This window comes from Leptonychotes weddellii, chromosome 2 (assembly GCF_054177405.1).
Source record: "Leptonychotes weddellii isolate Sample4059 chromosome 2, ASM5417740v2, whole genome shotgun sequence".
In the NCBI taxonomy this organism is placed as follows: domain Eukaryota; kingdom Metazoa; phylum Chordata; class Mammalia; order Carnivora; family Phocidae; genus Leptonychotes; species Leptonychotes weddellii.
Genome location: NC_138370.1, coordinates 36,899,226 through 36,922,669, shown reverse-complemented (window position 1 = coordinate 36,922,669; position 23,444 = coordinate 36,899,226). Strand labels below are relative to the sequence as shown.

General features: G+C 55.6%; 1 protein-coding gene across 4 annotated transcripts in view; it reads left to right on the top strand.

The window, feature by feature from the left end:
• The window catches only part of PEBP4 (phosphatidylethanolamine binding protein 4), a 252,133-nt gene that overhangs the window by 223,923 nt on the left and 4,766 nt on the right, over nucleotides 1-23,444 (top strand). For all 4 annotated transcript variants that reach the window (XM_081810224.1, XM_081810222.1, XM_081810217.1 and 1 more), the window contains exons 5-6: nucleotides 14,396-14,441; nucleotides 16,841-16,954. In XM_081810224.1, coding sequence (XP_081666350.1) covers nucleotides 14,396-14,441; nucleotides 16,841-16,954 — 160 coding nt within the window. The remainder of the gene's footprint in view (nucleotides 1-14,395; nucleotides 14,442-16,840; nucleotides 16,955-23,444) is intronic.

Sequence of the window (23,444 nt, the reverse complement as noted above, 5' to 3'; positions counted from 1 at the left end):
CCTGCACCACACTTGGCACCTAGCAGGGGCTCAGTAAATGTGGGCTGCGTTGACATCAGCCAGGAGCCAGGGCAGGTGACCTGGCAGAGAAAGAGGGATTCTCCGTGGCCCCATCCTTCTCTCTCTCTGCGTTTCCCCACAGTGCGAATGATCTGAAGAACCCGCTGCTTTCTTAAGCCTGCAGTCAGCGAGTAACTGAAAAACAAACCATTGTCTAGACAGTGCCCCCACTTACCTCCTAAAGGTAACCCCTTTCCACAAATCCCACTGAGCACCTGCTTGCATCTTTCCTTGCCATCCGCCCCCTTCCTATAGGGGAGCACCCAGTGAGAGAGTCCAGCGGGGCCGAGCCCACTCCTGCGGGGCCAGCCCTTCATGCATGACAGGACCGCAGGCTGGGGGCTGGTGCAGGCAAGGGCTGGGGGCTTGCCCTCTTCCCCATTGTGGCTGGAAGCGCCGTGGTAATAGGTTGGAGCCCACCCTGATGGCACGGGCCGTGGAGGCGGAATGGAGCGTGGCCAGACCCCACAGAGCGGAGGCAGATTAATCAGCTGTCATTTGCGTTCATTAAAGACCCCTTGCTTGCGCTCTGCAGCCTCAGATGCCGGGGCAATTGCCTGCTCACAACAAAAAGTTCTGGGGAGAAGTTTGTCTCGGCTCCCTGTGGCATGGCCTGGGGATTGGCCTGGCAGCCTGGAATCCCAGACTTCTTGGGTGGAAGGCCTCTGAGGTCCAGCCACACGGGTGGGGGATTGGAAGGAGGCACACTGAGCCCCAGATTGGGAAGCTTGGGGAGTCAGCAGCCGTGGAGCCCCCTTGACCCTCTTTGGGATTCTTCCCTGCTGTCACCCCGTCCCCTTTCCTCCCATCTCCTCATGGCCCTGGGCACTGTCACCTGGAACTGCTGGGCCCTCCTCAAAGTTGTGCAAAGACTCATTTCAACATACTTGGAGACTGATGATGATCCCCATGGGGCGGGAAGCCAAGCACTTCATCTGCCCCAAGCCCAGCTCACCGCCTGTCTTCCCACCAGCCTGTGGGGCTCAGCCGAGAGGCCCTCCACACATGAGCACCACTGGAGGGGCGGCGTGGGGACCCAGGTGCCTCGGACCCTGCAGGAGAGGGCCGTAGACTCCCTTCCACTCCCCGGGGTTATGTCAGTCCCCACACATTCCAGAGACAGACCAACCGTGAGGTCAGGGTGTTTACTGAGCTCAGTCTCGGTTGTTTTTTCATTGTAATTGCCAAGCTCCCCAGATTGGCATTTGCCTGCCAGGCACTGTAAAAGGTGACACAAGAGAATGAGAGCAAGCCCTGGGCCTGGCAGGCCCCTGGTGGGCCACATGCACTGTTCCCTTGGCCCAGACAAACAAGCCTGGCCTGACCCGGGCAGGCAGGGGCGCAAAGGCCCAGCACGGGCCCGGGCATGGCTGAGGAACGAGAGGGCACACTGGCAGCTTACCAGGGATGACAGCTTTACCTGGGCATCTCTGAAGGGATAAAGCTGAGGAAGACCCTTAGCAGCAGGGCTCCTGCTAGGACCAGGGCCCTAGAGCAGACCCTGACCCACAAACCTGGGCAGCCTCATGCAGCGCCCCCTCTGGTCTACAGGCTATAGGGAAGAGCAATGCTCTCTTGCTTCTTGCTCCCATGGAGGTCCCTGAACACCTGGGGAATAAACGTTCCTTGAATAGGGTCAGGAGTGAGGAGCATGATCAGGGGGAAGGGGCACCAGTGGATGTGTCAAACCCCGCCCCCGCCCCCCCGCAGTACCCATCAGACTGTCCCCAGGTGTGGCCACACAGGTCTGCCACCAGTGGGAGGGTGTGCCCTGCCCAACGCCAGAAACCCAAAGACTCCGAACAGCAAGTGACACCGAGAGTCACTGATCTGGGGTTCCTTCTGCAGCTCCAGGCCATGGTACAGGGGAGGAGATGTGCCTGGTGTCTCCCAGTCCTGGCTGAGCCCCTGCCCCTCCAGTCCACCCATCTCCTCTGACCACCCAGGAGCCTGAACAGTCCAAAGAATCTGACTTGAGATGTTCAAGGAACGTTTATTCCCCAGGTGTTCAGGGACCTCCATGGGAGCAAGAAGCAAGAGAGCTGGGGCCACTTCAGGACCAGTCAGTCCTGCCCGGGAAGGGGGATTGCAAGGGCTTCAAAGCCTGAAAGAGACCTGTGAGAGACAAGACCTTGGACAGTCCCCCCGCCCCCGTCCCACTGCTGCCCCCCACGGGTCTGATGAGGAGTCCCCTGCCCAGTCCAGAGAGCCCAGGGAAAGTGGGCAGGCAGGTCTGAGAGCAGGACTCTGGGGCAGGGCTTCTCGGACGTTCGTGTGCTGACAAATCACCGCAGGTTCTTGTTAAAAGGAAGATTCTGATTCACAAGTCTGGGGTGGAGCCCGAGGTTCTGCATTTCTGACAAGCTCCCAGGTGATGCTGCTGTTGTTCTGAGTAGCAAGGGGCTAGGGGACTAGGGCCAAGTTTACTGTCAGCTCCTGTGAAAAGAGCAAGTTGTGACTTGAATGAGATTTAACCGTTTCTACCTACCTGGGCATATCTACCTACCTCGTCATATTTTCTAACGAGTACAGGGTTTCACAGAACCGCCCAGGTCTCGCCAGCATCTTTTCTTTTCTTCTTTCATCTTAGAATCCTGATCCCCATGCTTTCTTCCAGGAAGTCCATCTGTCTGTCCCTCCCTTCCTTCCTACCTCCCTTCCTTCCTTCCCTCCTTTCTCCTTCCTCACAAGGTGGCCCCAGGCCTGGGCCCTCTGGTAAGGAAGGAGAGAGGAGGCCCAAAATACAGATTATGCTTCATCTTCCCACTAGAGCTGAGCATGAAAGCCTAAAGTAGGGCAGAGGAGGAAGAGAAAGCAGAGAACAGAGCCCGGGAGTCTGACTCCCACCACTGCTACCTGCCTTTTCCCAGGAGGCCAGAGGGCTCACGATTGCTGGGCAACCCCCCCCCCCCCACCGACTCCATGCTCCCTGGCCCCCAGCCTTGTGGCCTGCTTCTCTAGAACTACCAGCATGTCTTAGGGGGCACGTGGGGAGCGCAGCGAGGCCCAGAGGCAGCTGGCTGGTTCCTGGTTGACAGTTGAGAACAGGACAGGACAGGGTCAGGGATGGTGAGAAACCTCTTGGCAGAAAGAGAGGAGATGGAGGGACTGGTAGAGCCAGGCGTCCTGAACAGCCTCCCAGCCGTTGGTGAAGGTGGTCCCCACTCCACAGAACCTGGGGGAGGGGGGTGCCATGAAGCTCTCACAGCCACCATGGAGGGGTCCCGACACCAGTGCCGCCAATCTTCCATGGGGTACCCTCCCCAGGCCAGGTGGGTGCTAGGGGGCTGCTGGGCCCCCTCGGTCCACTGGAGCTGGGAAGCAAAGGTCTGGCCCACTCCCCCGCCCCAGTTTTTTGGCCCTCCCCAGTGCTTCTTGTCCCCCTCCGGGGGTTGCAGCCACCCAGCCAGAAAGACTGGATGCTGGAGATGAGAGATGGGAGCCATAGATAAGCCCAGGCCTGAGGAGGTAGCCCTGCAGCTCCCTCCCTCTGGAGGCTGCAGTTTCCCAAGCCCTGTTTATTTTGGGGGATTAACTACAGCCCTTTCCCAATTGTTCTGCCTCCGTGCTGGAGAGGGGAGCAGGCCAACCCCAGCTCCACACTCCAGCAGTGGGAGGGGCAGGGCCAGTGCCCCCACCCCAGTGACCACCTCTCCTCTTCCCTCCCCCATCCGCACCCCATGGGCTCTCACAGGGGAGCAGAACAGCTCCGTTCTTACTCACAAACAACAGTCCTAATCAGTCATCTCTGTGTCCTGGGCTCCTGCCAGGGGCCTGGAGCTTCCCACACCCCCTGGTCCTAATCCCACAGTCCAAGCTTTAGCCTCACCACCGGCTCCTTCCAAATGCCCCATCACCCGGGTCTTCCTATCGTACTCAGCCCCTGACGGGCCCACCAGTGCAAGGCGGCCTGGGAGAGGGAGTGTGTGTGCGCACTTTGTGAGTGTGTGTGTGTGACTGTGTACAACTATGTATAATGTGAGTACGTGTATGTGTGCATGCGTGTGCATCTGTATGAATCTGAGTGTGCATGTGTGAGTGTATCGTGTGTGAGCATGTATGTGTATATGTGACTGCATACTGTATGAGCATGTTGTGTCTGTGTAGGAGTGTGCGTATGTGAGATGCCTGTGTGGGTATAAGCACGTTGTATATGTGTTTGAGTGTGAACATATTATACATATGTGAGTGTGTGAGACTGTGTGAGCTTAAGTGTGCAAGTGCAGAGAGCTGTGTATCCGCATGCATGTGTGAGCATGTGAGTGCGTACACACGTGTACGTGTAAGTGTGTGCATGTGTGTGGGTACATATGCATCAGTAAGCATGACAGCCGTGTGTGTGTGAATGCGTGTTTGCACGTAAGCATGTTGTGTGTGTATGTGAGTGTGTGTGTGGCTGTGAACATGTATATATGTGAGTGCGTGAGGGTATTGTGGGCACGTGTGTGGGCACGTGTGGGGGGGTTGTGTGTGAACATGTTGAGTATGCATGTGAGTGATGTGTGTGCACAAATGGGGGGCCATGAGTGTGTGAACATGGGTGAGTGTGTGTGAGTGAGTGTGACTCACCGTTCTCCCCTTCTCTAACTCTCACCCTGCCACCCCCGGACGCCCCCAGACCCAGCCTGCGAATGACCTGCAGACTTATCTTCTTCCCTTCCTGCTCCCATGAAGGAACCCAGCCCCTCCCCAGCTGGGGAGGCTCCTGGGCCCGTCTCACCCCCGGCCACTCCCCTTCCCCCCCCCCCCCCAGTTTTGGAAAAGTCTTGCCACTGTTTTGTTTCTCTTGCTGCCATCGCCAAGCAGTTTCTGGCCCGGTTTCCACTTGACAGCAGAGCCCCAGCATCCTCCTGCCTCCCTCACCCAGGATCCTCCGTCTGCCCCTGTGGCTGGATCCCCATCGGAGCCCCTCGTCCCCGACAGCTCTCTCTCCTGTCCTTCAACTTTCTGTCTGTGAGTGTGTATGTCACTGTGGGTGGAGGAAGAGACAGGAGTGAGGAGTGAGAGAAAGAAGGAGGCCGGGCTCAGATGGTGTCATTAAGAGATATTAATGTCCCTCATCAAGGCATATTAATAAACATTATGTGCCATGCGCTCGGCGCACCCCGGGTGAGTGCAGACGCAGCAGGACGGGCCCACGTTCACAGCCGAATGACCTCCAAGCCCACGGCACCGCCATTAGCCTCATGAGGTTGACCCTGAGGAGACTTGTCGGGACTGCCACGGCAGGAGGGGGCTGGCAGGATGGGTTCCCCGTCTCCTCCCCACCCCGCCGCCACCCCACCCTTCCCCCCAGTGGGCAGCCCCGGGCAAGGGGGACCACGATGACCCTTGCTTGCACTGGGACACCACTGCGGGATTTGAGAATCTTCGTCTTCCTAATTTCATCTTTTTTTTTTTTTTAAGATTTTATTTATTTATTTGAGAGAGAGAGAATGAGAGACGGAGAGCATGAGAGGGAAGAGGGTCAGAGGGAGAAGCAGACTCCCCGCTGAGCAGGGAGCCAGATGTGGGACTCGATCCCGGGACTCCAGGATCATGACCTGAGCCAAAGGCAGTCGCCCAACCAACTGAGCCACCCAGGCGCCCCTTCCTAATTTCATCTTTACAACAATCCCGGGAAACCAGGACCCGCATCATCATCATCACTGACCCTTCATACGTATGAAAGCAGAGACACCGAGAACATAAGTGTCTTGCTCATAGTCGTGTAGTTGATTGGTAATGACCTCGGACTGAAGCCCAGTTTGCCCTTTTGGACGGCCGTGTGAACAGCTCAGTCACTAATGCAGTGGGGTTGCCTTGAACTGGATGGCACCACTTCCCCAGTTCCCACAGCTGCCAAAACTCAGACCGCGAAGCACGAGTCCTTCAGCAGGGCAGGCGGCCTCTGTCCTCCAAGGTTGGGGCGGGGGGTCTCCTGAGGGTCACCGCTCCTTAGCAGGAAATGTCTGTGAAGGCGGGGACCAGAGGGAGCGAACTTGTATAAAGATGCTGGCGGAATGCCTTTGCACTGTAGGCACCGGCAAGAGGTGTTTCCCTTTCTTTATGTGGTGACCGCGACCACATAAATGTTAAATTATTGGCTCCTGAGGAGGTTTGGGCAGGCAGAAGGCCAAATGGCCCGCTCATTTCATTTGTTTTTCAGCATTACAGTCTGGTGCTGTAGCTTGCAGGGTTCAAAACTGGTTACTCACCGGGTCAACCACGGTGGTGTTTAAAATTACATAAGGTAGTCTCCGTGTGTGTGTCTAAGAAGATAAGAACTAGTCTTTAGCAAGGTCACTAGCCAGAAGAGTTAAGATGAAAGGAGTTGCGGAACTAAAAGTATAAGATTACAGAGATCAGGGAAGTGTGCTTACGAAGAATAGCCAATTCTCCATACGATTCCAGACTATCGAGGCATTCCAGAGACCTGTTGTTGAGGCTGAAAGCCTCGGATTTTGTTCCATGTATCTAGAAATGGCAGTCTCTCATCTCAACTCACATCGGTGCTGTATAACTATATTTAGCTATCAACTCATGATACTTGCTCTCAAACTATCTTAATATATCTTGTCTGTTCAATAGGTTCAATAAGACCAGACATTGTGTTCTTTATTCCATTTTCCTTCCCACTCCCACTCTCTAACCCTGCCCTGGAGCTGCATCCAGAGAAAGCGTGACCTGTGACAGGCAAGGGGCAAGGAGCAGTGGCTCCGCCTTCTCCTGAGGTCCAAATCAGTCTGTGAGCTTCAGAGACTGAAAGCAACTCAGGCGAGTTCCCCCGAGCAGGAGGTCTGAGGGGAGTCCAGCTAATGCAGGCCCCAGAGGGGACCGGAGGCCCAGAGCTGGCACCTGTGTGACAAGAAGCTTTGGGACCCAGATGCAAGGAAGGGAGCCGTGGTGTTCTCAGAGGAGTTGTCTCTACACAGAATGATCCAGGGGATTCTTTTTCTTTCTAGTTGGTTTTTTTTTTTTTCCTGTGTTTTCAAACTTTTCTATAATGAGCATATAGTACTTTAATGACCTGAAACCAAGTTATCATTTGTACAGGGAGGTATTTGGATTTGGGGGCCCCAGACTCACCTGCTCTGAATGAGACCCTGGTGATGGAGTCCAGCTCCACACAGCTCTGACTTGCCGCCTGAGCAGTGCTCCAAGGCCTGGCCCTGTCCAGATACTTTCTTGACCAGAGGCAGCTCCATTGGCCCCCTCTGATGACTCCCCTGGGTATACGGCTGCTGAGCATATGGAAGAAGACTTGCCTAGGATCTGTGGACCCAAAGTTTAGGTTGCTGGTGGCTTTGATTCTCAGAAGCATTGCCTGCCATTGAAACCTAACCGTAGCTTACATTTCCAGCCTTATCTTGAGCTTTCTTCCGGACCCACCTGCCTCTTTTCACATCTTGTTTGCATATTATACATTGTTAATGCAGTTCCCTCAAATTACGCTAAAAAACTCCTACACATCCTTCAAGGCCCAGATAGAGTATAGCCCCCTCTCGATAGCTTTTCCTGATCACTGCCTCCAAGCAGGTACAACTTCTGTTCTCTGTGTTCCTCCAGCACTTCCTGTAGACTTCAATTATTTAGGCCTATAATAGAGTTATTTCTTTGTCAGTTGGCTACCACACTGGCCCATGAGTTCCTCAACACCATGAAGTGTGCCTCATTCATATTTTTGTCTCCAACCCAGGGCTTCTCATTCATTGACTCACTTATCTCCCCATCTGCCCAGCCATCATTCCTCAGGGCCAGCTCTACGCTAGATATTATCACATACAGACAGGTGCAAGACAGCGTGACTTATTTGGAAACCACATGCACTTCCACATGGCCTGGAACAAAGGGTCTGGACAGCCTGTACTTTTTAAGCTGCAGACAGTCTTGACCTTGGCCTTGGGAAATCTTGCCTCTTAACCCAGTGTCATGAAGAATGGTGAAACCCTGGGGGAAGCTCCTCTCTCTCATCCAGGTAACTACTTAGTTAAAAGAAGCAGATAATTCCCCCTTGAGCTATACCCCACCCCTCCCCATTTTTGGCATCTGGAGACCCAGGGAGGTAACTGACTCCAGATCTGAAGCCAAACTAAGAGTCAAAACCCAGGGGTCTGTTGCCAGTCAGTGCCAAGACACCAAATCTTTAGGCTACCCACTGGCACTTTCTAAAGACTATTTGCCACCCAGCCCCACTGCCCATGAAGGGGCCAGGAAGAGGCCTATCGGGTCTTTGATGTTAACCCTTCACGAGGGAAGCTGGTGCACAAGATAATTGGCCATCCTACACCCTGGAGTCTAGAAGCACTCAGCTCCCAGGAGGGCTCAGGTGCGTGACTCCTTCTCACCACTTCCCGCGAACTCCAGTTCAGCTACCTCAGTGGCCAGCCCTCCTTTCCCTGGCCTCGGGGCAAAAAAAGCAGGCCAGAGGATTAATTGATCACAGCCTCTCCCTTGAAGCAGGCACCGGTCTCCAGGGGCTGGGTCCTCTCCAAGCTGGTGCTCAGTGGCTTGGCAGCCGCGGCCCCTGGAGACCTCAGAGCCTGGGAGCTGTCGGTGCGTTCCACTTACTTACCCCTTCTTAATTGCAGAATACACAGATTGCTGGGGAGCACTTCGCAATCTTGTGCCTTTTCCTGGATCCTTTGCCACTTGGCAGCTTGCAGGCAGCTGTGCAAAACAGCAAGGAGTTTTCTCATTTGGTGCCAGTGTCAGAGAGCCTGGAACTCTGTGTCTGTTTTCCCTATTCTTCCCCTCCCTGCTCCCCCCACCAAGTGCTGTTTCATTCCTGTCTCACTTCACTCTCCCCTATCCCCACAACATCTTTCTGTACCTCACCTTTCAAGTTCAGGACTCTTCTGACAGCCCTCCCCATCCCCACCCCCCAGAGATCAAAAAGTGAAACTTCCCACCCGGACTGAGGTTTGCAGCCAGGCAGGAGACGTGATTGAATCCTCCCGTCTAGATGGGAAGAAGTGGGTGAAGAGATTAAATCATCTCCCGCAGACTCTGGGAAATGTGCTGCTGACCCCTCTACTCCAGGGGTCAGTGAGCCCGAGTACCTGGGGCCTTCACAAATGCCCAGGTGGGCGGACAGTTGCCTGTAGGTAATTGAAGGGGAATGAGGAAACTGGGCTGGCCTCCCTGCTGGGCCCAGCGCTGAGCCAGGCCCTTTCCCCACCCACCAGACCTCACAACCGGAATCTGGCCACCATGTCTCAAAAAGGCTTGACCTAAGGCTTCTCCAGGCTGGGGAAGGGGTGCCGCTGGACCCTCGATTCTCAGGAAAGGTAGCTCTCTGGCTGTGCCCATGGACAAGAAACAAAGGATAGAGGTGTCTTTCATCTAATTGCTCGTCTGTGTGTACTACTCCAAAGGCTTAATGTATCAGAGACCTCTGGGACCCGGTCTGCGAGGGCAGAGGGATCCAGGTCCAGACCATAGGAGTGCGGTCCCGCCAGAAGAGACTGGGACAGAGAGTCAGGAGGAGAGGCTTCTAGTCTTGGCATCGAGGCCAGTTACCTATGACACCTTAGACAAAGGCTTCATTCATCTCTCCACTCCTTCCCCAGATGTCTGTTGGACCCTTACTGTTTTAGCTTGGGTTGCCCCAAACAGAGCCCGAGACAAGGAGTCTCGTGCAAGTAGTGAATTTTCAAAAGGACAGGAGGAAGCACCAGTAAGAAGGGACCGGGTGAGACAGGAAAAAGGAAGGCACTCAGTCGAGGCTAGTGAGCAAACAAGTTCTGCTGCGGATGCCTGGAGCCAGTATGAAATAGGCCACTCCATCATTCCCCCCCGCCCCCCAAGAGGTGAGGAGCTGGAGTATTTATGCACCATTTCCCATCAGCCATTGGTTAGGACCTGTTGCCAGAGGATGTTAACACCCCAGCATGTCTGCCTTATTGTGCAGGTGGTGAAGCAGGCTCTGGAGGCCAGAGGGGGCCCTGGGACCAGGAGAAGCAGATTGGAAGGAATGCTGGAGAGCACCAGGGTGGCAAGGGCCAGGGAAGGAGCCAGGGCACTGACAACGTCCACTGCTCTGGGCAAAGCATCATAAGGGCTACAAAGAGGGGTAGGATGCTGTCCCTGCCCTTGAGAGGCTAAAGCTGCTCTGGGTTTCCTTCCAGTGAATCGAGAGACTGCGCTCTGCCCTTCCCACGCAAGGGCTGCTATGAGATGGATGCATCCGTTAGAGCCGTGGAGAAGAAACACTGAAAGCCCATTGCAAATGTCAGATAACAGTAGGGGGAGCAGACCCCCGCTTCCAGCACTGTGCTCTCTACTTGACCAGAGACCAGCTGATCAGAGCAAGTCTGTATCTACCCTGCGCCAAGACTGGAGTCGCCATGACTCTCGGTCGAGTTTCAACTCCTCTTAAGCATTTCACGTGCCAGGTCCAAACTTACTCGATAGAGAAGCCGTGAGTTCTGAGGTCGGAGAGAGCTGGAAAGGAAATCTCATGTCTATAAACCCCAAAATTCCTCCAAAGTGTCCACAGAGTCACGCTTCTTCTCTGCAACTAGAATAACGTGGGCCTCTTCCTATGCCAGACGGTTGCGTGCATCTCCTACACGCACACACACACGCACACACGTGCATGCACACACACACACACACACTGGGGACCAACTTCTAAAAAAAAAAAAGAGACTATTCTTCTTTTTTTTTTTTTTTTTTAAGAAGAGACAATTCCTATTGAGCAATCTCCCCCCACCCCCTTCCCCTTGACAGAGGATGCTGATAAGGAAAAGAGTTGCCTCCCCAAGGTCATCTAGTCTCTGACACTTAGAATGGCCCTGGACATCCTCCCAAGCACACTGCCCTAACACCTTGGGTATTCCTGTCCTGGTATCCTGAAAAAGCCACCCTGGGCTTTTCAGTGTTCTTGAGGATCAGAAACCCGACAGTTTCTACACTGTTTGTAATTTCTATAATTATTTCCTTTTTTTAACCTTAGCATTTAGACAAGCTCCTTTTGAAAATGTCAGTCTGTCTTAGCTATAGTAAGGGAAAGGAGGTTTTGTCTGGGCTGGGCCCATCTTAAAAAGGAGCAGTATACCTGGGGGAGGGGGGAAGTCCAGGGAGGAGGGCTCCAGGTGAGGAAGCCAAGGTGTGGGGGAGCTCTCAGCAGCCCCTTCCCTGCTGCATGCCCTCTTTCCAAAACTCTTGTCTGCTCAGACTTGACAGGTGTGGGGTCTGTCCCTCAAATGCTGGGTTCATTGCCCACCCTCAGGGCCTTTCCCTCAGTCTTATCTTCCTAGGAAGTGCTCACAATCAGAGATTCCCCCACCCCACCCCACCAGAAATGTTCCAGAATCTCATCCATCCCCAGAGATTTCCAGCTTCCGAAGGTCATCTCAGGCTAAATGAGGTACTCCAATCCATGAAGACACTTCAGGAGAGTTCATGATTTCTTATGGGGGTGGGGGGCCAGGGGCGGGGAACCAGGTAACCATTTCCACTGTGGCCCCAGGCCTCCAGGTAATATCTGTGTATTGTAATAACAGTCTTCCAAAAGCCATGCTGCCTGGAGGAGTGATGGGATTGTCATGAAGTTGTAGAAAAAGCATAGGATGGCACTATGGGTCAAAAGACAGGAGACCTTTTTTTTTTTTTTTTAAAGATTTTATTTATTTATTTGAGAGAGAGAGAATGAGAGAGAGCACATGAGAGGGGGGAGGGTCAGAGGGAGAAGCAGACTCCCTGCCGAGCAGGGAGCCCGATGTGGGACTCGATCCAGGGACTCCAGGATCATAACCTGAGCCGAAGGCAGTCGCTTAACCAACTGAGCCACCCAGGCGCCCGACAGGAGATCTTGAGCTAGTGGGTCTCAAAGGTCAAAGGGTCTAAGGCTCCTTCCTCCTGGAATATTCTGGAATTCTCCCACTCACTACTTTGTGGCTCCAGACAAGCAGTTTGAGCCCTTTGGAGAGTCAGTGTTTTCACCCTTTGAGTCTGGTTTCCTAAGACCCCTATCACATATTGTTCATATGGTAGAAATTTTAGCACACACACACCGCCCCCCCAGGACAGACCAATGAGGGAAGGTTTATGGCCAAAGGAAGTCTAGCCAATCCTCAACCTAGCTTGAATAAATCCCAGCCACACTGACCACAGGCTCTGCGGGGGAGGCCCCTCTACAGCCTGGTCCTTCCTTGGAGCCTTCCTTCCCTGTTCATCCTTCCAAGGACCAGCACCTGTCCGCGACAAGCTCCAGAGAGACCCTAAGAACTCTAAAGCCATCCATGCTCTCTGCTCCCGGCTCCCCCAGCAGCCGCCTCAGCTGAGCTCAAGAGCAGCCCCGCCAGGGAAGGCGGGCAGGAAGGGCCGCTGGCTTTACTCATGAACCCACGGGTGTGCATATGTCTTTGCCAAGCTGGCCCCAGTTGATGAGAAAAGACTCCCCGGAGTGAAAGGGAGGGGAAGGAGAGCCTTCCCACCCTGATCAAGGCTACAGATCAGACTTTCCACCCTGCGCTGCACAAACTCCCTGACCTTCTGGGCCCCAGCAACCACCCCCCAACCTCAGGCCTCCCTGCACTCACTCAGAAGAGAGAGGCCTGTTTATCACTCTGGGTGGGACCCAAGACTGTGGGGAATTGAAAAGAAACAGCCCGCTTAGGTTGCTATTGTTTTGTTTAAACAAACCGCTGGCTGGGCTGACTTGGAGAGGAGTGAGGGGGAGGCTGGGAGCGCACAGCAGGCTGGGCTGGGCCGCCCTGGGCTTAGCCCCCGTCTCTAATCAGGCTAGAGCCGCCAGAGAGCCAGACAGCTATTTCGGGAGAGTGGCTGCTAGGGCTTGGGCCCTCACATCGTCTCCTGAGAGAGATGGCTATCAAGGAGAGGAGCCTCTGTTCCCCAACCCCTTTCCCCTACCCTGGTGCCCCCTGGCTTCTCAGCCTCTGGCCACAGCTGGGCCCCATGCCAACCCTAGGTAAGACAGGGCCTGACACTGGGGGAGTGGGGGCCCGTGCTGAAAGCGGACCAAAGCAGAGCTGCCACGAGCCCTGCTGTCCCAGGGACTGAATCCGAAGGCTGCCCGGATGCTTCTGAGCAGACAAGACTGCATGAGGGGGGCTGGAAGGGTGCCAGAGGACAGAGATCTCATCTGCTTGGGCTGAGGACAACCAAGTGGGAAGGGGGCCCAAGGTGGAGGGGCCCGTTCTGCAGTCTGCCCTCCCCTTCTCCCAACCAGAGGTAACCTAGACAGACAGGGATGAGCCTGGGGGAGGGGATGTTCTAGCCAAGGAGGCCCAAAGTAAGAACAGTTGGTAGACAAGCTACAGCCTAAAAGGGAAGAGATGGGGAGGGGGGGACTTCAAGAAGAGGGGGGTGGGGCTTGAATTTTGTAGAAGATAAACTGCACTAGGAGTTGGGTCACCCAGCTGACCCTGAGAGTCTCTGCAGAGAAATGAGAGGAAATCACACGGTTCCCCCTCCCAAAGCCTCATCCTGAGCGCCTCTGCCAGGGAAAGGAGAGGAGGCTGTACCGGGAGGGCTTGGTAGAAAGGTGGCCAGGGCACAGTTAGGTGTTGGCAGAACCCATGAAGAGCCATGCTAATCACCATCATTAAGGCCATAAAACCCCACACCTAGGGGCCCCCGAGCTGTGGCATGGACCCAGGGGCCTGGCTCCAGTCCCTTTCATCTGAGCATCTCCCAGTCCTGCACAAACAATAATTAGCACCCGCCCCCGGGATCGCCTCATTATCCCACAGACGCGGAGCAGAGGAGAGAAGGGAGGGGAAGCAAGAAGAGGGAAACTGAGGCCAAACAATCTGCCCAGAGGTTGTGGGCTGAGTCCATTCAAGGCTGGGGAAAAAGCTGCCTCAGAATCAGTGGTCCAGCCTCCTCCTGCCCTGCCTGCCTTTCTGGTTACTCAGGCAGCCATTGGCCTAATGTTCTGAAGGCCCCAAAGAGAGCCCCAGAGGATGGGTTGGCTTAGCAAAGCTGTGAGGATTGTCAGCCCCTGCCTTAGATCTGACCAGACCCCACAGGCAGAGACTTGTGTCCCATGCCCAGTCTAGGGGCGCAGATGATGGGAGTGGAGCCGCCCTTCCAGAAACGTCCCCTCGCTCTCTCCAGTAGTCGGGGGGTCCACCTCTCACCCCCGGGCTACCGTCAGCAATGCCTGTGTCTGTCCTCTCTCCCTGGACCCCCTAAGGCACCATTCAAAACCCCAGAGCCTGTTCTGGCCACCTGTCCCAGGAGCAGACATACCCGTTCCTACTCTTCTATCTTACTCCCTCAGGGGGAGAAAGAAGTCAGCAAAACCCACTTGGACTGAAGTGTGGTGGTGTGGACTTCTGCTGCCCCAGGAGTAACCCACCCCTGTGCCTGTCTCTCATTGCAGGGTGCTGATATAAAGAAAGGGAAGGTCCAGGGCCAGGAGTTGTCACGTGAGTACGACCCTCCCACACCCCTCGCCCCAGCCAGGGCAACGACATGACCACAAGAACCGTAACAATGCAACTTAATGTTGAGACTTAGTGGTGTGAAAGTGCCCACCGACCCAGGAGTTTACTCTTCCTCGATAATTTAATTTAATCGTCACAATGGCCTTTGGAGGCCGCTGCCGCCAATATCTCCATTTGAAAGAGAATGAAAGCCAGGTGTGACCCACGTGTCCCTCAGCTCCCCAGGAGTAAGGGGTGGGGCCAGCATTAAATGCAGGGGTCTGCTCTCCTGGAGGGACTGGCACGGTCATTCCCTTCCCTCGGCCTGCCTCCACGTGTTCCCCTGCACCCGGTGCCACCATGTGCTTGCATGGGTCCCTTTTCTCTGATGTCCTCCCCTTCCCACCCCTTTCACCCCCAGCTCCACTCCTCCCCTCCCCCTCAGACCCCCCTGCAAGAGCATGCCCTCCACGCAACTTGAAGGGAATGCTCAGGTGGAACGCTCAGGTGAGGATCCGGCCTCCGAAGAGGGCTGAGCAAAAAGACAAATGAGCCTCATAGTTCCATGACGCAACGTGGGGTCAGACATCAGATAGGCCTGGATTCAAATCCCAGCTTCACCACTTCCTGTCGGCCTGACTTCACCTCTCAGAGCCTCATTTCGTCATCCAGAAAATGGGGATAACACTCATCTGACCAGGTTGTGGTGAGGATTAAGGAGATGTCACAAGGGAAAGCACGTAGCCAGGGCCTGGCACCAAGAAGTGGCTCCACATGTGTGTATCCCTTCCCTTCCACCTCGCAACCCCTCGTCTCTACATTTGGAGGGGGAATTCTTCAGGAAAGCCCTAGAGAGAGGGGTCAGGCCTCCATCTCCCATGAGGATAAACCCCCAGCTGCGTAGAACCGGTGAGTTCCAACTGCAGCCTTCTGCAGACGCAATCACGGACACCAGCTCTTTGGCGGTGTGCAACGTGCCCCCCTCAACTGTACTTGGCAGCCCACGCACCCACCAGCCTTGCCAAAAGCTGACCCGGCCGTCTCTGCCCTCCACACGCCATGCACGTGAAGACACACTCCAGCACCCACCTATGCTCAGAAGTCTTCCTCAGCGTTGGCAGTGTTTGTGAAGAAAACAATGACTTACCCACATTTGCACACACACTGACAGAGCCCCTGCAAAACAGCCCCGGCGAACACGCTCACCAGCGCTTCCGACACCTGCACCTGCACCAGTGTGGACCCCAAGTCATACAGACTCACATGGCTCCCGGCATACCCTGTGCAGTGCTCACCCTGAACGCAGGCGCGTGTGCACGCATGCACACACACACACACACACACACACACGGATACCAGATCTGCAATCAAAAAGTCAGGGAGAGATGAATAGTCAGGAATTCCCCTGGCTGTGAGCATGCTGGAGGCCCCAGTGGCTGGAAGTACACCATGAGGAACATTTCCAACAGCTCCAAATAGCGGATGGCTCTTGTCTAATGACCAGGAGAGGGAGGGGGCCGTAAAGTACCAACACTCCCTCCCACCAGCATCCTCACTGCAAACACTCCATCCCCACCCACCCCCAGGAAGATTCCTGGCTCTTTAGAAGGTGGGGGAAAGGAGGAGAGCAATGGGGAGGGGGCAGAGGCACAGAGTTTGGAAGGAGGCCCAACTGGAACCAACCGCAAAAGTCTGGCCCACAAAACCCCTGCATAGACTTGGGGAAAGAATGAGAGATGTCGCCACCCGAGCTCCCCCCTGCCCCAGAAAAAGATCTGCCTCCTGCACAGAGGGCAAAAGGGAGGGAGATGGGCCTTCTCCTCCGGAAGAGCCTGAGTGGGCTCCCGGTGCCCGGAGCACCCAGATCCATCACTTCCATGATCAAACCTTTGAACCGAGTCCCACCCACCCCCGTAACCACTTCCAGATCCTCCGGATCCAGCCAAAAAATTGGCTTCTTTGGGAATTGAGTTCATAAGGAAATGCTGAAAAAATAAATAAAAATCCACTGCCAAACACTCTCAGAGAGGAAGATGAGTTTCTCTTGAGGCAGGAAATCCATCAGGATAGACTAAAGCAGCAAAGGGATAACACCAATACCCGCTGGCCAAGAGAGGCCCCGGGGAGTCCCACCGGCACCCACGACCCTCAAGCATCCCACACCTCCTCCTCCCCGCACTTTCCCAAACGAAGGTGCTTCCTAAAGGCAGCTGCCGAAGCTGAGATCCTGCCAAAGATAAATCCTAATGGTTTGCGATGGGTAAGCCCCCAGCTGGGACCCCGGGGTGGGGGGCGGACCATGAATGGCACAAAGAATTCTCTTTTCCTCTGGCCCAGGGTAGCCAGGAAGTTGTGGGTACTGTGGGTTGGGGGCCCACACTCTGTCCCTCTTCTGCCCCCAGCCTACCAGCCTCCGTCCCCACCAGCAAAAAGTGGCTTTCACCGCTACCAGTTCTTCGTCTATCTTCAGGAAAGACAGAACATCTCTCTCCATTCCAAAGAAAACAAAACTCGAGGTAAGGCCTTCCCATCTGCCAAAGCCAGTGTGAATTCTGGGACGGAAGTGGATGCTTGTGCATTCATGGCGAGGTTGGGACCTTGACCCCTACCCGTGAGCCTTGGAGGCCAGAGTCAGAGGGTGGCCTTTCTTGGCAGTAGACTGAAATGAGGTGTCCTAAGGGAGATGTTGGCATCAGATGTGGTCTCCCCCCGAGAAGTAAGTCCCACAGACCAAGATGGTGGCTCTCACTGGGTGGGTGGGTCTGTGAGGCCGGGTCCCAAAGGGAGTAACTGGAGCCAGGGAGAGAAGCATTTCCCCAACTCAGCTTCGGATGGCATGTGCAGGCAGCTACCCCACAGCACTCCTGCACGTAATTGTACCCTATAATTGAGTCCAATCTGGGCAAGAGGGCCCTGGAATGCCACCCCGCCAGTCTGTCTTCATTGGTTGTTAATTGCTCTGTCTGCCCAGTTCTACCTCAGTGGTGGGGCAAAAACTTCCCCGCCATGCCCCTTCCACGAGCTTCTCTGAGCAGCCATTCTGGCATCCTGGAGAGGATCCACTCCCTGTAGCTTGCTAATGGCTACCTGATGGTGGCCTTGGTCCCGCTCCCACCAGGGCTGGGGAGTGGGAAGACCCGTGAACATCTGGCCACTGCAAGGCCTCAGGCGACTCACCTGCTCCTATGTGAGCCATGGCCCCCTCTCTGAGCCTTGGCTTTCTCTCCAGAAAAATGGGAAATAAAGTAACCCCTGTGTACTCTAGCATCTCCCCCATTTGGGGCAAGGGAAGATAATGTGGAACCCACGGATGCCATCTTGAGAGTGCAGACGGCACATCCCCCGGGCTGGCAGGAGGCTGAGTGGGTGGGTAGGTGTCATCAGCCGTTTGCTCTCACCCAGTGACCCTGACCAACTTCCACCCACTGGGAAGCCGGGGAAGGTATTGTTACAAGCCTGTTGCCCAAGGCCCCAGAGGAGAGGAACGCGGAGCCCGGAAAGGCACTGGCTGAGCGAAGGAGGCCTTCAGGTGTGCCGAGCAGAAGCCACCAATGGCAGAAGGCTCTGGGCCGCCGTGCAAGCGGAGTTGGTGCAACCTTTCCACTGGTGAACCCTCCCCAGATGCCCTCAGCACCTTGCCAATCTGTACATCTGCTTAAACCGCTTTCCCAAAGACACACTTTCAAATCTGGGTACAAGGAGAGAAGGCAGAGAAACATGTATCTTGCCCGAGCCAAGATGAATTTCTCCAGTCCCCTGGCTCCCTCTCACCTCAGACATCCTGAGCCCCCTTCCACCAGTCCAGGCACTGCGCTTTCTGGGGGCTGGGGACTAGCGCCTCAGCCCACCACGTTCCCCCCACAAAGTAAGGCAGCTCCTCGGAGTCCCACGTTAGTCCCATAGTCACAGAGCCCACACCCTGGGCAGGGAGGGAGGCGGGGATCGTGCTCAGACTGTCCCCTGCAAGAGCCTCCCGCAGGATCAAGCGCCTTCTGAGGGGCGGGGTGGCCGGGAAAGGAGAGAGCAGGAGGTGAAGCCCGGAGGAGCATGAAAGGGGCGAAGGAAGAAGGGAGGTGCATGCGGCAGAGACACTTGCCCCTGCCTTGGCTGCAGTCCTCGTGTTTGGTCCTAGCCCGCCCTCCAGAAAACACAGTGGCTTGTGTGCCCCAGCAGGCGCGGAGGCTCAAAACCCATCCAGCCTGACAGCCATTGTCAGTCACTTTGAATCTCTGCCCAAGCCAGCTTGTTGTGCATCCCCCCAACAAACACACACATACACACACCTCTCATCCACGTGAAAACTTAGGAACAGGACTTGCTTCTGGGCAGAGCCCCTCGACTTCCGTGCCATTTTGCTTGCTGCCAGAAATGGAGGTGGGAAAATGATCTTCCCAGATGAACTAACTCTCCAGCCCAGGGGGCCAGGGGCTGGTCCCACCATATGACACCTTCTGGTGCCTGGCACTCCTAGCTAGGGGCTTAGGAGAGGAGCCGATCCCACAGCACAGGGAATGTTTCCTGCCCTCAGGGGGCTTATAGTCTACTTTGAAAACACTTAAGTAACAATGCAAAGCAGCTTGTAATTAAGCACTTAATTGTGTGTTTCTGGCTGTAAGGACAACTGGTGATCAAGTGGATTTAGGGATTGTGTGTACAGTTCCTAGGATTCCCTTACCTCCAAGAAGACACACCTTCTCTAGCCAGGAAGATTGCAAAGGTATTTTACTGCAGGGTGAGGATATCTGTATTTCCAGTCTCCAGCTAGTGATTTGATGTTTGGACAAATCAGCTACCCTCTCTGAGCCTCAGTTTCCCCATCTAGAAAATGAGGGGTTGGATCTAGATGATCTACAAGTCTGTATGGCCCTGAGGCTACGTGGAAGAGGTGTGGCCTGGGCTGGGCCCGGGAGAAGGAGGACATTTGAATCCTTGAGTGAAAGAGAGAGGAAACTCCGGACTAGAGAAACCACAGACGCCAAGATTATTTTTTTAAAAGTGAGAAGGAGCACCCCTTGTGAGGAGCGGTGAGGGCATGAAAGGAGAAAGGGGGAAGGTCGCTGAAGGTTCGTGAAAGCCCAGCAGAGGCACAACCTTGGCGGGCGCCATGAAGCACCGTTAGACATTGCCCACGGGAGAGGCAACACACCGAAGCCGCTCTTTAGAGATGACTAAGCTGGCGCGGTGGGCAGGACTGGGAGGAGGAAGAGCCCAGGGGCCGCCCGAGGGGTAGAGACGTGTGCCTGGGTGGCGCCGGGCGGGGGGGGCCATGGCAAAATCAGGAGCTGCCCTTGCGCGTTGTCAGAGCTCCTGGCGCTCTCTGAAGCACCTGCACCGTGCGTGGGGACCCATGGAGCCCCCAGCTGCCCAGCCCTTGGGAGGCCGGGACCTGGAGCCAAGGAACACAGGCCCGAGGGCTTACTTTGGTCTAGTTTTTGTCCCATGGGAAGGTATCCTTGGAGAGGCAGTGGAGTCCTAGGGTATGCATGGTACAACCAGCCCCTTGTGTTTCCTGGATGCGCAGGCAGGAACGGATTCCAGAGACTGGAGGGGAAAGTCACTATCAAGAGCCAGGTAGAGAGGCAGCCATGAAGGATAGTTGACTTGAGCCGTTCCTATTGGGTCCTTCCCTCCCTAGGACTTAGGTGTGAATGACAGTTTAGGATGAGAAGCAAGTGTGAATTATTCTAGTTGAACTTGTAAGACCATGGGGGCTAGGGAACACTGCTCAGTGTGGGGAGCTGAAACCCTCTCCAGATGGGAGATCTTGATATATCCATTGTGTGACCTTGGACCAGCCACCTCACATCTCTGGGCCTCAATTTCTACATCATCAAGATAACGGGTTGGACTAGTTGGTCTACCACGGAATGACCCTTTACAGATTTGCTCCCAGCTTACGGAGTTGCCCCCACCTCCGAGTTCTGTGAGACGAGTGTAGGGAGCAAAAGTGATCAGACTTGACTAGCCCAGCCAATTCCACTCGCTTCGGGGGGGAGGCCTTCCATCAGATACCAGTCTGCCAGGACCACAGCGAGGGCCCTAGAAGGGGATTTGGAGCCACCTTGCTTCTAGTTGATGAAATCTGCCTTCCCCGCTCCTCCCGCCTTTACACAGCTCCTTCCTCTCCCTGCCATTTTCCCCACTTGCTGGGCATGATTCACAAATGCCCTCTGCGTTCGTTGGGATGATGCCGAGTATGTGTGAGGCAGGGTTCTAGGTGCTGCGGGCACAGAAGTGAGCCACGTGGACCCGGTCCCTGCTCCCATGGATGGATGCTGTCACCCGGTGTAGCTCTGTGGATCATGGGAGCTCACAGAGCGAGTGGAGGGAGATATTCAAATAGCTCAAGCTGACCACATCCTACACAGGGAACAACGGTGAAGCTGGAAGAGCCCGCACTAGTGCCCTCTGACCAGGGCTGGCCCAGTTTCACTGACATTTGTCCCAAAGGCCACACCTCACCTTCCCAAATGTGGGCCTGCAACACAGTGGACTTGCACCTCTGCCTCCAACCCCTCTCTCCCAGCTCTAATACCTCCCCTGTCCCCCCACCTTCTATGCCCAAGGCCCAGAATCTGGCCTCCGGGCTCATCTGTGATTCACGATGGTTCACCCCTGCATCTTCCTCACAGCAGCCTTGGATTCGGCATCTAGACTTCTACATTGTAGAGGAACCAACGGAATGGGTTGAGGGGACGTGTCTGAAGAGGGCCCGCACACACAGGGCTGGCTCCCACCTCATCCCGTGCACCCTTCCATACCACATGCTGCCAGACATCCGCTAACTCCCGCTGACCTAGTTCACGTCACTGCCCCCCACGCTCCCCCAGCGACTGATTTGCCTCTGCCTGCTGACTGGGCAGACCATTTCTCCCCCTCCCCAAGCCCGAGGGCCCTGCCCACCTGCAGAACACCAGTCCTGCTGACGGCCCCGGGACGCTTTCCCACAGGGCGGTGTCTTCTCTGCGTGCACTTGACCCAGCCCTCCCCTGCTGCTGTCCCTCTCCATGCACTCAGTGACACTTTGTTGTGCCTCCTCAGTCACCCACTTTTATCCCTTTGTATTAGCCAATCATTTTTCACTCGCACGGGCCCTACTTCCACCGTGAGACTCAATTCCTTGAGGGAGAAGCTCACCTGTGCCGTGGATTTCCTCTTTACCACCTGTCCTTGTGCTCAGCCCACTGTGAGCTTTCAGTCAGTGAGGATGTTTGTGTATGGGACACACCCACGTATGCACATTCACAAGCCACACACACACACAGCTGCACATTCTCACACCCCCATATTCAACTCATCATCAACTTCCTTTAACACCTGAAAAGACAGCCACCTCTGTGAGTGCCGTGCCCACAAATGACAATTTTGGCATCCACATCCTCCCTGTCCCAACGCCGAGGGCAGGGAGGGAGGCGGGGATCGTGCGGCCGGGCAGGACCACTTGCATCCAGCCTCTCTACCAGCCTGCCCTGCCTCTCCCTGGCCTTCCCCTCACCCAGCTGCTGGACCCTGTGGAGCGGGCAGGACCACAGCCATCGCTCCCACCAGGTGAATGAGGACACTGAAGCCCGGAACAGTGATGACTTGATCTACTCAGGAGCCACAGTTAAGAGCAAATTGCCTTTCTTCTGACTTCCGGGGCAAGGCTCTTTGCTCCTGTTGCCCACTCACCCACATTCCCTCTCCCCTCACCCAGACCACCAGACTTCTGGGCCCTGGCATGGGGACAAAGAAGGAGCAAGTCCATCCTGAAGCCCTGCGTGTCCTTGGCTAGCAGCCACAGCCACCCGAGACAGACGCCCCAGGCCCCTTCCCTGGAGAAGGCTATAGCCACACCCTGGATGGAGACAGATGAGCCCAGAGGCCAGATCACTCCTGGTGAGCTGTGGTCTGCATCATGACATACCTCAGCCACCTGGCCTAGCGGTGTCACGAGCCAGCCTTACGGCCCCAAGCTCCTCTCACTAGTGAGCTGGGGAAATCCCCTCTCTGCGCCACAAGATGACGTGCCTCAGCTTGTTCCAGAAGCCTCTCCAAGGTGGTGAGCCCAGGATGGTGCCACAGCGCCAGGGGAGCTAACAGGCCACACCAGTCTCAGTCACCACCTCACTGGGGCGGCCTTGGAGGCCTGCAGAGAGACTGCTCCTTGCAAAATGGGATGGGAGGCGCAGAGAAGTGTCCTTGGGTTCTGGACCAGGTGGCCATAACCCAGTCCCCAGCAGCACAGACACCTGAATTGAGCAGCTCCTGGGTGAGCCACACACCCACAGGGGTCAGAGAGGAGAGACAGGCTGAGACTTGGCACACAGTGGGGTTTAAGGCTTGCCTGTGGCCTCTAGAGGCCTGAGGGGCACCATGGGTGATTGAGACAATGGGCGTCATGGGGAAATGTTTGAAAGCACAGGCCAAGGGTGAGAAGGCAGCAGAACTCCCAGCAGTGTCAGCAGGAGGAGGCATTGATGTGGAGGGACAGAGGCTGGGAGAAAATCCTGTCGGGCCTGGTGGCAGCGAGGAAAAAGTACACCTTGGAGGCAAAGATGGAAGGAAGGGGGCCCCCGCCTGTAGACCAGCCCCAAACACACACACAGACACACACAAACACAGCCCACTGCAAAACAGCCCCTACCCCCTGCCATGACCTCCCATGGTGGTTCACCTGGCCAGACCCTAGAACCACCACCCCTCCACCCCGGGCCCAGCCCCTGAGTCACTGTGTGGGCTTGTGTGAGGCAGCCCTCTTCTGCCTCCGAGGAGCCCCACCCACCTGGCAGAATGGGTAGGACTGGGCGCTTGGCAGCGGACCAGATGGGGCCATCCTGGGCAACTCTCAGACAGGCACCCTGGCTAGGAACTGCCTGCAACCTCCACAGGCCGCAGGAAGCACGCCCCAGTCAAGCCAAGCATCAACCATCCAAAGCAGTATCGAACAGATCATCGGGAAACCACAGATCATCCCCAAATTCCACCCAGAACTCCAGCCTGCCACCAGCAGCAAATACTGGAATT